The 13,035-nt window shown below is 40.7% G+C and overlaps 1 protein-coding gene across 2 annotated transcripts in view; it reads left to right on the top strand.

The window, feature by feature from the left end:
- The window catches only part of hectd4 (HECT domain E3 ubiquitin protein ligase 4), a 39,256-nt gene that overhangs the window by 9,219 nt on the left and 17,002 nt on the right, over positions 1-13,035 (top strand). The window contains exons 8-43 of one of the 2 annotated variants that reach the window (XM_023342978.1): positions 34-226; positions 338-499; positions 1,249-1,362; positions 1,447-1,587; positions 1,673-1,908; positions 2,011-2,153; positions 2,232-2,302; positions 2,397-2,502; positions 2,617-2,737; positions 2,856-2,978; positions 3,401-3,525; positions 4,152-4,305; positions 4,387-4,490; positions 5,326-5,524; positions 5,645-5,764; positions 5,857-5,961; positions 6,066-6,229; positions 6,353-6,598; positions 6,735-6,927; positions 7,016-7,120; positions 7,225-7,313; positions 8,004-8,176; positions 8,305-8,440; positions 8,522-8,666; positions 8,779-8,945; positions 9,039-9,185; positions 9,273-9,457; positions 9,547-9,700; positions 9,784-10,064; positions 10,166-10,352; positions 10,450-10,531; positions 11,445-11,647; positions 11,798-11,933; positions 12,115-12,297; positions 12,431-12,595; positions 12,692-12,861. In XM_023342978.1, coding sequence (XP_023198746.1) covers positions 34-226; positions 338-499; positions 1,249-1,362; positions 1,447-1,587; positions 1,673-1,908; positions 2,011-2,153; positions 2,232-2,302; positions 2,397-2,502; positions 2,617-2,737; positions 2,856-2,978; positions 3,401-3,525; positions 4,152-4,305; positions 4,387-4,490; positions 5,326-5,524; positions 5,645-5,764; positions 5,857-5,961; positions 6,066-6,229; positions 6,353-6,598; positions 6,735-6,927; positions 7,016-7,120; positions 7,225-7,313; positions 8,004-8,176; positions 8,305-8,440; positions 8,522-8,666; positions 8,779-8,945; positions 9,039-9,185; positions 9,273-9,457; positions 9,547-9,700; positions 9,784-10,064; positions 10,166-10,352; positions 10,450-10,531; positions 11,445-11,647; positions 11,798-11,933; positions 12,115-12,297; positions 12,431-12,595; positions 12,692-12,861 — 5,528 coding nt within the window. Of the gene's footprint in view, positions 1-33; positions 227-337; positions 500-1,248; positions 1,363-1,446; positions 1,588-1,672; positions 1,909-2,010; positions 2,154-2,231; positions 2,303-2,396; positions 2,503-2,616; positions 2,738-2,855; positions 2,985-3,400; positions 3,526-4,151; positions 4,306-4,386; positions 4,491-5,325; positions 5,525-5,644; positions 5,765-5,856; positions 5,962-6,065; positions 6,230-6,352; positions 6,599-6,734; positions 6,928-7,015; positions 7,121-7,224; positions 7,314-8,003; positions 8,177-8,304; positions 8,441-8,521; positions 8,667-8,778; positions 8,946-9,038; positions 9,186-9,272; positions 9,458-9,546; positions 9,701-9,783; positions 10,065-10,165; positions 10,353-10,449; positions 10,532-11,444; positions 11,648-11,797; positions 11,934-12,114; positions 12,298-12,430; positions 12,596-12,691; positions 12,862-13,035 lie in introns of both variants that reach the window. The other variant, XM_014470749.2, reaches the window with a different exon arrangement.

The raw sequence follows: 13,035 nt of genomic DNA, 5'->3' as shown, positions 1-13,035 counted from the left end.
ATGTTGGTGTTTTTTATCCTCTCCATGGCACAGACACAGACAGGGTTGTGTGTTGCAGACATCCTGCAAGAGAGAGTTATTCTAACTCGCAAAGAGGGCGAGTCTTCCAAGTGCTTGAATGAACTTCTCTTGAGTCGAATGTCACGCTTCCGGGCCTCCCATTCTGCCACACTGGCTGCTCTCACAGGCTCTGCAATCACCAACACTGTCAAAGAGGAACAGTCTGGTAATAACAGATAATCTACTACAGTTGTCTAATACATAACAAATGATGTAACATTTAGTTTTAATATTTTTTATATTTGCTGTGACACATTGGCATCTAATTCTTCTGCAGCTGTAAACACTAGTTGTGGCCTCCCTCTGAAGACGCTGAGAAAGACCCCAATGTATGTGTGTGGCACCTACCTAGTAATGCTTGTTTCTCCTCCCGGTGTGTCTGGGAGTTCTGCCACTCGTTCCCTATTCGGAGGCACCAGCAGCCTGTCTTCTCTAAAAAGTAAGCGCAAAAAATCAATTTGAGTTTTTTTTTTAGATTTGCAAAGATACTTTTTAAAGTTTTTTTCGATATATATTATTAAATTCAAACATTTACGCAAATGCTAATCAGGCATAATGTTATTACCACTGATAGACAAAGCGGATAATATATCATTGGGTGGAACACATTACACACACATTACACAAAATGTTAGTTGCTTACCTGAGGTACTCATGACTTGACAATACACCATGGGAACAAGGCGGTGTGATTCTTTGGAGAAAGTTCTGCTGTTGAAACTTACTGTAGGTCCTGCAGTCCATGTTACTTTGAAATGCACTGCCTACCTAACTACAGCTGCAGGTCATGTATACCCTTTCATAGTAGTGGTATCCTCGGATTTTTGTAGCCTGGTAGCAGAATGATAGGCCCTGCAGGAAGGCAAGACATATTCAGAAATGCTTTTTTACTCAGCAACAAGTTTGCGGTATTTGCTTACTGTTAACTTACAGGAATTGAATAACCCACTCCTAGTATCTTGGTTCCAGACAGCAGACCACACGTTCAGTGGTCTAGTGGAGACTGTATTTCAGGTTTTTTGATGGCAAAAGATGACCAACACACTCCTAGGCAGGTTTTCATAATGTTATGCTTGATTGGCTTTTGGAGTACTTTTAAGCTTTGCTGCTGCTTGTACATGTGACCGTAAACACTAGCTTGCTTAAATTGTTGTTAGTTAGGATGACATGTTCTGTATTTCATTTTAGTTTTAGCCTCCAGCCTGGTCTTCAACTTGGCTGATGGCCAATTCAGCAGCCGCGCTGACCTCATTGATGCTCCTGGCAGTTCTCTTGGCAGGGGAGCCCAGGTAGCAGGGCTAGGTGGGTTCAAACGATCCCATTCATGAGTTAAGTTGTTACATTAGTGTGTCATTACATCGGTTTCTCTGATGCTTTGTTTTAAAGGTGCATGCTATGATGCATTGAACAACTTGATCTGGACATGCTCCAGTGACTACGTCGATCAGTGGTGCAATCCTGGGAACCAAGCCTTTCATCATGTGTGCCATAGGCTCGGTGTTAGCCATGTCATCAAGGAACCCAAAGGTAGACGCAGCAAGAACCGATAGTACATCATCTTTACGAAACTAGTTCAGAATTGTGTTCAATGGCGAAATTTGTTTTTTGACAGAGGAAACGGTGCCCACTGGGGAAGTGATCAACCAGCTACTTCATCATGTAGGTGCTATGTGTATTCACCAGCTGAACCTGCTGGCAGCCAGCAGCAACAGTCTGCCCCTGGAAGCCTTGCTGGGTAAACAGCATCCCATCGAAGCCCGTCACTTCGGCAGCATCTGTGACATTATGGAGAAGTCCATGGTCAATGGAGATACCTGCATTATCCGCTGCATTTTGGTAGTGTTCCAGGTACGCCATGGAAAATGACTGTACATTTTCATTACATAACAGATAAGAGGACTGCCAGTTCTTTGTTTTTGAGCCATTTATCTGTTTGGTTGTCTTATCCAGGTGGTTTTCAGGTTTTTCAATCCCCAGTCGGAGCAGGATAGAGAGAGTGTTCGTCGATCTGGCCTTCTCCTGTGGCAGTTGCTGATGGCTCCAGTGGATCAGATAGGAACTGAGATACAGAGAGAAGTGTGTTTGGCTATCAGGTATGTCACACATACCTAATTTCAATGATTATTGTCATCTTTTTCTCTAACCCTTCTACTTGTTTTCTGCATATGTAGCTCAGGCCTGAACACTTTGTATCAAGGAGAGACGGAACTGAATAAACTACTGAAACTCGTTTTAACTGAAGGTGACTGTTTTTTTCGGAAAAAAACAAATAATTAAGTAATGGTTTTAATGGTGTATGATGGCATCAAGTCTAACTTTTTATGGGGAATACTCAGGTGAAAGAAACAGTGGCTTGTCTCAACTTCGTGATGTAATTCTTACCAACTTGGCTGACCAACTACAGAAGAATAGGTTTGGGAGTGAAGATGATGACCACTACAGGTAAATGATGGCTCCTACTCAACAAAATGCACTTTTAGTTTAGTTACAAGTTACATTTCTGTTCTCAGAGAAATCTTCTCTTTCAAAATGTGTCAATTACTTGTGTTTTTCCAGACTAAACGATGAGCTTCTGCATTATGTCCTCAAGACAGTTGTCCGTGAATCCTGCCTCCTCATCACTAAATGTCAGACTGTTGCCAGAGATGACTTCCAGAAGCTTCTCTCCACTGTACCAGTATGAAAAATCTGTTCAGCAGCTCTTAAATATCAACTATGCAGACAAATCACATTCTGTTCAAGTTTACAGGGGAGCACAACCTACCGATGGTTTTCACTCTTCTCTTTTTTTTAAGGTGGTGTCACCTTGTTTGCGCTACCTCATGGCTGTTCAAAATCACCTCCTCAGTAACACCATTCTTATCCGTCCAGATGAAAGTGATGACAGTGATAGCTCCCTGCAAGGGGAAACAATGAAGGTACAGGTAAACATCCCCTTTAACTACCCCTACCACTGTTCAATCTTTGTGTGTGTCTTTGAGAAATCAAGCAATGACATAATGCAGTGGAAGATTAAACTTGGTATGGATGCTACTTAAAAGGTTGTGCAGTGCACATGTTTAATGTAGCATTTCATGGTATTCAATGTAAGCTACATTTTGACCCAAATTACCTTTTCTACAAATAATTGTGTTTTGGTGATTCCAACTGTGCACGCCTTCTGCTTTAAAAGCAGAATTCAGGGGTTCAAAGGAGTTGATAGAGGTGTAGTATTGGGGAAAAAAATTCCAATATGGAGAGATTACAATAAACAAAAATGGATGAAATAGGATTTTGTGGTTTATTAAAAAATGTTGAGGCAGTGTTACGTAAGTTTGGGCCTATTCTGTGTTGTCCTCAGGAGCTGCAGAGCAGCATCTTGTCTCTAGCAACCAAAATCCTGGTGGGTTGTGATGAAGTATTGGAGACCCTGCAGCAGGTGACCACTGCTCTGATTAACAGTGACATCTCTGACAGAGAGACCAGGTGAGTTTTTATCTCCATCTTTTTCAACTGTATAGACATGTACTTAACTTATCAGAATTTTTTGGCCAGTACAGATTTGTACTTATTTCTCTTGTAGGAATATTATAGGAAGAGATAAGAACAGTGTTGAAAGTAGCCTTTCTGTTGTGTGCAGTCATTAATTATTTATATTAGGAGCATAGTCAACACTTAGCTATGTTGAAATATCAGTCATTATTAAATAAGGTTGAGTGGAATGGAAAACAGCTAACACTGAATCATTTTACTAAAGTAACAGCTTCCACGCAGAAGAATGTTGTTTTCAGTGGAAAATGAGCAGATGTTTCAATTTCTGACATACAAATCACTGGTCAAAAGTCAGTTTCCCAGTGTACCTTAATTTTTGTAGTGTGGAAAGATTAGCACACTTTATCTCTCCACCTTTTTGTTTAGCCATTTTATCATAAAACACATTTTAGTAAAACATTGAGTCAAGGTGTTATTTCTTTTCTAAACAAACCATACTTGATAAATTATCTGTCATAGCAAGTTATAAAAATACCTTTGGGAGATTTTTTGTAAAATATATATCTTTTTTTTCCTTTTTTATGTGATTACATTTTCCCTTCTTTCCCTTCCTTGTTCAGGTTGAAGGGATTGGAGCAGGTGACCAAGGCAACCATGCTTGGGCACCTTTTACCAGTGTTACTCACCTCTCTGATGCATCCCACCTTGCAGACGCTCATCCTTGCTGATGCCCTCATGCCCCAGTTGGTGCAGCTAGTGCTTTATACCAGCCAGGTCAGTATGGCCAGTCTTCTAGAAATATTTTATTGATGAAAGGTAAGAGAAATGCTAATTTATTTATTTCAATTTATTTAGACTGCCTTGTTGCTTAAGACTCAGTGTCTCCTTTTCACTGAGGATCCTCTACCTGTCGGTGGCTCTCTTGGGCAGGGAGCTAAGGCATGTACTGCTGATGACAAGTGAGTTTTCCAAAGTGGAACTATTATTAAAATAATTAACATTACATTGTTTTTCTGTAAATATTACATCAAATGTATTCATAACCCTTGGACCTCTTTTTATTGTATTTCATTACAGCCACAAATGTCAAAATATTTTAATAGGATTTTAGGTGATATGCCAACACAAAGTGGTGCATAATCATGAAGTCGAAAGAAAATAAAACCTGGTTTTCAACAAGTATGGATTTGTATTTTCCCTCCAGAATAATCAGTTATCTTTAGAAGTTACCTAATTAATAAATATGTTGACAGGATAGCCAAATACTCCACAAATCTGGCCATTATGAAAGTGTTTCAAGAAAAAAATAAATTGTTGAAAGAAAGTCCTACTTTGTTATGAGCTGTGGTGAAAAGGAAGAAGGACTCTCACTAATTTTGGATCATTTGAATTATTATAAAATGATCATCTGAATACAAGAATGGGTAAAACTTCAGTAAAAAGCTGGTAGAAACATACTTCAAGCAAATGTAACAGAAGCAAAAGGCGACTATACGTACTCAAAATGTATGAATACAAAGACTCTATAGTGTAGATTTTTTTTGTTTGTGAAATTTTTGAGTTTGAAAACCATGTTTGATTTATTTTTTCTCCACTTCATAAGTAATCATTTATGTTGGGTTGACACATAAGCTCCCACAAAAATACATGTAGGGTTGTGGTTGTAATCTTTCAACATGGCAAAACATTCAAGAAGGATGAATGCTTTTGCCATCCACTCTAACTAAATGATATGAGCAGTTTATATCATAAAGCTTTCTGAACACTCTTGATTATTTGTGTCATTCAAATAAGAATTCTCGATGAACGAGAAGAGGCCGGGTTCTTGACTGGACTGAAGATCCCTGCTCCGTGGGCTGCTGGGAAAACGGTCGAGACGATGCACCCTGTGAGGGATAATTACAAGTTCAAGGAGACGGTACACATCCCGGGAGCTCGCTGCCTGTACTTGCGCTTCGATGCCCGCTGCTCCTCGCAGTATGACTATGACAAGGTAATAACTTACCTAATAACAAGGTGACAACTGTAAGAATAAGTAATCCTTATTCTTTGAGACTTCTGCACATATTGTAACAGTAGTCTGTTTACACATTCAGTATGTTGTATATTTTAGCTGGTTATCTATGCTGGCCCCAACACAAACAGTCGTAAAGTAACAGAGTATGGAGGAAACACTCTGGGGTATGGAAGTCGCAGTGTCTTAGGAACAGGTTGGCCTAAAGATCTTGTAAAGGTAATCTGGGATCTGAATCACAGCTACATAGTGAGCCTGTATTAGCCGTAGTGTTTTAATAATTTGTATTTTTTTCTGTTTATCCTATTCAGGTTGAAGGCGATACTGTTACATTTTCCTTTGAAATGAGAAGTGGCCGTGAACACAACACTCCTGATAAAGCCATGTGGGGGTTCGCCTGTACAGTCAGAGCTCAGGTAACAAGTGGAAGTACTTATTAATCCTCCATATTCCCAGCTGATTATTCACACTGGTAGTGCGAATGTCACCCCTGAGCACACCGTTTGTTCTTGTTCAACAGGAGTCCTCTGAGGATGTCTCTGGAGGCCTCCCATTTCTTGCAGATCTTGCACTGGGTCTGTCAGTGCTGGCCTGCTCAATGCTCCGCATTCTTTACAACGGGCCAGAAGTGACGAGAGAAGAAGAAGCCTGCCAAGATTTGTTGTGCTCAAAGCTTTTGCAAAGGTGATGCAGCTATGCAGAAATGTTTCTAAAAAAATGTCCTCCATTTACCGATTGAACTAATACTGCAAAAGAATGTTTGGTGGAGATATGCGATACTTACAGACTTTTCTTGTTTTATTTTAGATGCCAATGGCAGGTGGAAGCAAATGGGGCCATTTCTCCAGCTCTCACGCCCAGCCCCTCACCACTGCCACTCACTATTGAGGAGGACCGGGAGTTTACCTACCCCTCTGATGTTCTCATCCCGCCTCCGGGCCTCATGCCCGGGTCCTACTTTGACCTGCCCCGTATCCGCCTTCCTCCAGGCATCATGAGCAGGCTGAGGGAAGTGTCTGGAAGGGCTCGACCACAGTTCCGCCCCAGTATCAAGTAAGGGAATCGTTTCATCACATGGAAAGAACGTATTGCCTTAGATTAGTAATGAGCGGCAATAATTTTGTTTCATTATCGAAGTATTTTTTTCTAAACACAGTTTTTTTTTCTCCTTCATGTTGTTTTACGTCAGGGAGGTGATTCGTCCAGACGTCTTAGAAGAGGTTATTGTATCCTGTGTCATTAAACATCTGAGTCTGGTGGATGCTCTCCAGTCACTTGTGAACTATCAGTACAGAGAAGATCACACAGAGGAATATGACCTAGTCTGCAAGATTATGGCTGAGACATTTAAAAAGATCAATGCAATGGAGCGTCAGCTGCAAGTGAGCCTATAAATTGAAATCTTTCTCTGTATTTCTGAGAAAATCCTCAAATATTTAAATATTTTCTTATGTCCTGTTTTGCTTTCAGAGTGTTGCAGAATTGGAACAGAAGTGGCAAAATGAGGTAGAAGAGGCTCAGCAAGGAAAACTGGAGAACAACACTCCTTTTTTTCACGACTATCACTTCTTTGAGGTATCATTCATCTGTCCTGTCTACATTATTGTTCAAGAGATTAAAAAATAGAAAACACCATAGTTGTTTTATTGTCATTGAAATAGTTTTTTTTTTCTTGCCAGAACAAAATGAAGGAACTGGAATTACTCTGTTCCCTGAAGGAGGTTCCATTCGATTTCAGTGATTTAGAGAATGTTGTTCTAGCACTGAGGTAGGTACCTGGAACTGGTGCTTTTAAAATGCTTTAACCTTTTCATGTACAACACATGCAAACTCCTTCTAAATGACAACCTGGGTCAAAACAGTTGTGTCAAGCTGGTTTCCTTAGCTCTATCTTTAGAATAAATATATTTTATTTTAATTCCTACATTCGTAATGTTGAAATGTAGTTTTGATATAATTTGTTCTATGTTGCCTTTTATTTTTTAAAAACAGTTTTTCTCACTGCATTAACTTTACACTTATGCGTAAAAGAAAAGCCAACTTATTGAAATGTGCTTGTTAAAAGTAGTTACAATTATTGGCAGGGTTAACAGTGTTCTAGTCATGATGATTGCTCTGAAGTGGGCTTACTGTGCGTTATGATCGACAGACGTAGTACAAGGGTACATTTATCCTACTAAATATCAAAATAGCTGTTAATAATATAATGTTATACTACATTATATTACAGCTGTTAAGAATATAATATTGTGTTATGGTGTACTTAAGCAAATGAACCTTTAAATGTCTTGAGAAATACTGAAACTTTTGCATCTGATTTCAACACACAATGAGAAAAAATCCCAATGAGTTTCACATTTATTTTTTAATGCATATTTATCGGATACATTAAAATAATGGCCATTTTAGAATGGCAGTTTTGGCAGTCGTCACTAACTTTTCATGTATTCTTAAACAGGGAGAAGTTCTTCCAGGAAGTAAACACCACACTCATCAGAGGCATCATCCCACTGGCTAAAACCAAAATGCTTGTAAAAAGTTTGATGAACCGCTCTGAGCTTCTTCTCCACGTTACCATTGCTCCACACTGCAGAAGCCTAACCACCACACCAGCTGGGACACCAGGTCCAGGTATTTACCCATTTAATTAAAAAAAATTATATATTGACGGAAAAGCAATTACCGACATTTTCTTCAATCAAGCAACATATTTCTCAAACTAAGTTTTTTATTTCTCGTTTTCATTTTGTTTGTGACAGCCTCCAAGTCAGTGTCAGATGCCAAGACAGTGATCCCCTTGGTCAAGCAGCCAGTCTTCTTACGCAGCATGTCTGCACCCTCTGACCTGGAGATGATTGCCAACCAAGATTTAGAGTTTACACATGCTCCACAAAGGTATTTAGTTATTGGTAATTAGATTAGACATAAAGTACCACTAGGACTGCAAGTTGAATGCTTTACTCTACTTATTTTTAGAAGGCGACACCACCCAACCAGTCATCGCAGCAGCTCATTCACCCTGCTGCAGTCTCTGGCCATTGAGGATGGCAGAGACAAGCCAACATACAGTGTGCTGCTGGGACAGCTATTTGCTTTCATTGGAACCACACCTGATCAGGCTGTAAGATTTGGAGACATTATTATTGCCTGCCTCTTTGTTGGAAGTATTTGTTACGCCCTCTAAGTGAGAAATTCATATAGTGAATTCTGGTTTCTTCTGTCCGGTTGTGTAGGTGTCAAGCAGCAGCTTCCTGTCGGCTGCGCAGACACGCTGGAGACGAGGCAGCACGCGGAAGCAGGCACTTGTTCATATGAGAGAACTGCTAACTGCTGCAGTCAGAGTGGGTGGGGTAACACATCTGGTGGGACCTGTTACTATGGTACTACAAGGTGGCCCAAGGTAAGAAAAGATGCCAAGCTTAATATTGTTTTCTAAGAGTGTGCACAAAAACATGTGTTTCTCCAAATATCTGTTTGTCTATCATTTGTTCAGGATTGAGGAGCTGACCTGTGGTGGAATGGTTGAGCAGGTTCAGGAAGCTTTCGGAGAGACCATGACCTCTGTAGTGTCACTATGTGCTCGCTACCCTATTGCTTGTGCCAACAGTATTGGCTTGCTTTGCACAATTCCCTACACCAGGCAAGTCAATCAACTTTGAAGGATCAGTCTGGCAAAATGTCACTCGGTACAACAAGTCAGATTAACTTATCTGATCCGTCACTGTAGGAGTGAGGAGCAGTGCCTTGTTCGAAGTGGACTTGTCCAGCTCATGGATAGACTTTGCAGTCTGAGTGGTCAGAGAGAATGCAGCTCAAATGAGAAGCAGACCAAAAAGCAGAAGGTGGCCACAATGGCTTGGGCTGCATTTCAGGTACTGGCCAACCGGTGCATCGAGTGGGAGAAAGTGGAAGGTTTGTGGTCTGCTCTCAAGTAAAATATATTTTGTTATTGTGTTATGTTATTTATTATTGGTCACCTTACTTGGTTTTGTCTTTTAAAGGAGGTTCAACAGATGCAGTTCATTCTGGCCTGGCAAGGCAGGTTTCCAGCCTGCTGACCAATCACCTAGCCAGAGCAACAGAGTGCTGTGGAAATCAGGCAGCTGGCAATGATGCTCTACAGGATGTACTCAGTCTGCTCAATGATCTTTCCAGGTAGAGCTAAAGCACTCCATGCATATCTATGTTATTATGTATTCCTTCTGTATACTTATGAGTTCCTTTGTTTTTCATCCCAGGAGCCACATAGGGAAAGCCATCCTGAGCCAACCTGCCTGTGTTTCTAAGCTCTTGTCCTTGCTGCTTGACCAGAGACCCTCTCCAAAGCTAGTTCTTATCATCTTGCAGTTATGCCGAGCTGCACTGCCTCTCATGAGTGTTGAGGACTGTGGTAACGTGGCTTTGCCCTCATGGAGTTACTCAATCAACACTCTAGACGCAGAGCAACAGGATGCCAGTGACCCAGCATCACGTATTGCTGCTTTGCTTCTGGCTAAGCTGGCAGACTATGTAGTGCCAGGTTTGTGTCTTCAGCCAAGAAGAACTTACGATATGTGCTCCTCCCTTTTCTTAAAAAGATTTAAAGATAATCATGATGTTACTTTTCCTTTCACATTAAAGGGTGTCAGACCCTCCTTTCTCCCAGCTCCTCCGAGCCAGACACCAGTCTATCCCGGGCCAGCTCCAAAGGAGCTCTCAAGACGGAGGATATCGGGGAGGAAGCAGAAGCAGTTGATGGCAAGCTGTCAATTTTTATCCACAAAAGAGAGGATCAGTCATCCCATGAGGTTTTACAGCCACTTCTTAGGTACTATTTCTTGTCATCGACCAATTTAGATTTTTGTTGGCAAAACTTTTATCAGTTTTTCTGACTTAAATATTCTTCCACTTGCTCCAAAATGCAGCAGCTCTGAGGGGCGACCTTTTCGACTGGGCACTGGGGCAAACATGGAAAAGGTGGTAAAGATGGACAGAGACATGACAAAGGCAAGAGTTTTTATTTGTGTAAAATAAAATTAGTTGCTGTAAGCATTAAAAAAACATTCCTTGCTAAAGTATACGTTTTCACGTTGCCATTTTATAACCACAAATATAAATGCATCCCTTCAACTTGGACAAGCTTTTATGATGAAGAGAGGTATCGCCATACTGCCACCACAATTCCATGGTGTTTCCTTGGTGATGGTGTTTTAAAGGTGATGTGCTGCGTTATTATTGAAAAAGGAACACTGGAATTTTTTATTATTTAATGCTCCGCTTCCCTGTCTGGCTTGTCAATTTAGATGGAAAGCAGTGTCTTGGTAGGATCACCATTGTGCCATGCTTTTCCATTTTTAGACGTTTAAAAGTTGTTCCATGAGACGCTGAAAGGTTGGGATATTGATTTATAACATAAGCCTGCTTTTAGCCCCCCCGCCCCTCACACACTCTTTATCCTTGACCAATCTTCTATATTCCTTGGGCTTCTGATGCAATGTTTTACTAATGTTCTCTAGCAAACATTTTGAGCATTAACAGGACAGATGGACTTATTCCGAGAGTATATTACAAACAGGTGGTGCTTAGAGCCTTGCACTGGATTTTATTAAGGGGTTTTAGAGTGAAGAGGGCTGAATACAAATGTAAGCCACACTTTTAATAGTTTTTATTTGTTGCAAAAAGGTAAAAGCTATGCATAATTTTCCTTCTACTTCCCAGTAATGTTCCATTGTTTTGGTCTATCACAAACTCCCGTTAAACTACATTGAAGTTTTTGATTGTAATATGACAAAATGTGTTCAAGGGGTATGAATACTTATGCAAAGCACTTTATAGACCTAAAATATGCCCATGCCTTCTATCAAAGCAAGTTTTCTAGTTGCTTTCTAAACTTGTATTTGTACAATTTTTATTGCCGTAGAGTGGAAGCTGTGAGGTGATCACTGAAGAGGCATCGGCTGCCCTAAGGAAGGCCAACAAGTGGGCTCAGTCTGGACTGATAGTGAGCGTTGGGCCACCTGTGGAGACGATGGCTCAGGAGACGGCAGGGGGCATTACGGCTGGTGACAAGAAGAAAACGGCACAGACCGCTGTTTGTAGGGACAGGAACGCTGAATTGGCCAGGTGCTACTTGTTTGATATGGTGATGAAATGTTCAAAGGAGCTCACCTTTTACAATGTACAAAAGCAGGAAATATTATTCATACCAACTTTGTGACAATTGTAGATTTCGACTGTGCTTTAACATTTCTTTTTACAATCGCCACACAATAGGTCTGACCCAGTCCGGCCATTCATCAGCGGTCACGTTGCAAACAGTATGGCTGCTGAGGTTATTGCCTTGCTGCACAGTCTGCTCACTGCTCCAGAATCCAACACTGCACAGATCTGGACAAGCACCGTTGAAAAAGTAAGATATAATAATTATTTTCTACTTCACAGTTTCTATACTTTATAGCGGTGCTGAACACTGTTCTTTCCAGCAATTGCTAACATAATGCTAGGTCTTTACAGATTATTGCAGTTTAAAGCTTTTTATTTCTAAATAAATTGTCAGTTAAAAGCTTTGGCTATTTGCCCTCTTTTTTTAGGTACTTTCCCGAGCTCTGATGTTTATTCCTCAGCTGGGAAAGTATGCTGAGAGCATCTTGGAAAACGGTAGCAGCAGTGGCAGAAAACTAGCCAAACTGCAGGCAATTGGCAGACAAGCTGTTGCTGCTCTTTGCGCACTTGGGGGCTTCAAGGAGACAATTAAGATTGGTTCTGAAGTCCAGGTCAGTAAAACAAGACAAGTATTTTTCTTCATTATATATACGTACCTTGTGCTGTTCAACTTCTTATTATATATCACCATTAATAGTCAAATATGATTGTCAGCATTGTTACAGTCATTCATCTGGTTCACAGGTGGTAGGTAAAGGAGTACTGGGTAGTGTGGGCATAGTGATGTCCATAAATGAGCAGGAGGGCATTGCTACTGTCAAATTTCCATCCTGTGAGTACAGAAGAGCTTGCAAAGCCTCAGACGTCCTTACAGTACCAATATCACGCCTCTGCACTCCCAGATCTGAGGTGAGAATTCCAGTCACATTACAGCTCTTATTACTATGGAAACTAAGAACCTGATTATCTTTAATCCTGTTTTCTCCCGTTTCTGATCTCTATTAGGCTCTTCCCATCTATAAGCTCTCAATTACAGAAAAGGTGGTTCAAGCTGTGCAGTCTATGCTTCTGCCACAGGAGGGCAGCCTCTCCATTCATACGTCCCTACCAGCTACTGGAGATGGCTCCAGCCCAGTAATGGCTGCAGTGCGCTTGCTGGCTGAAATCAGAACTAGGTTAGGGAGCGCTATGATTGATATATTTGACTTGTTTTGGGAATTGTGACTGCTGGAGCTCTGCTAACTATCAGAAAGAGTTCTGTAAGAATTTGGAAACGTATAATCTATTTTCAAAATCTGCAAAGTTTATTATAGACATAAAAAAATAAATATTGGACAGAAAGTTGTTTT

This window comes from Xiphophorus maculatus, chromosome 12 (assembly GCF_002775205.1).
Source record: "Xiphophorus maculatus strain JP 163 A chromosome 12, X_maculatus-5.0-male, whole genome shotgun sequence".
Lineage (NCBI taxonomy): Eukaryota > Metazoa > Chordata > Actinopteri > Cyprinodontiformes > Poeciliidae > Xiphophorus > Xiphophorus maculatus.
This window is presented reverse-complemented; position numbering and strand designations above follow the sequence as displayed.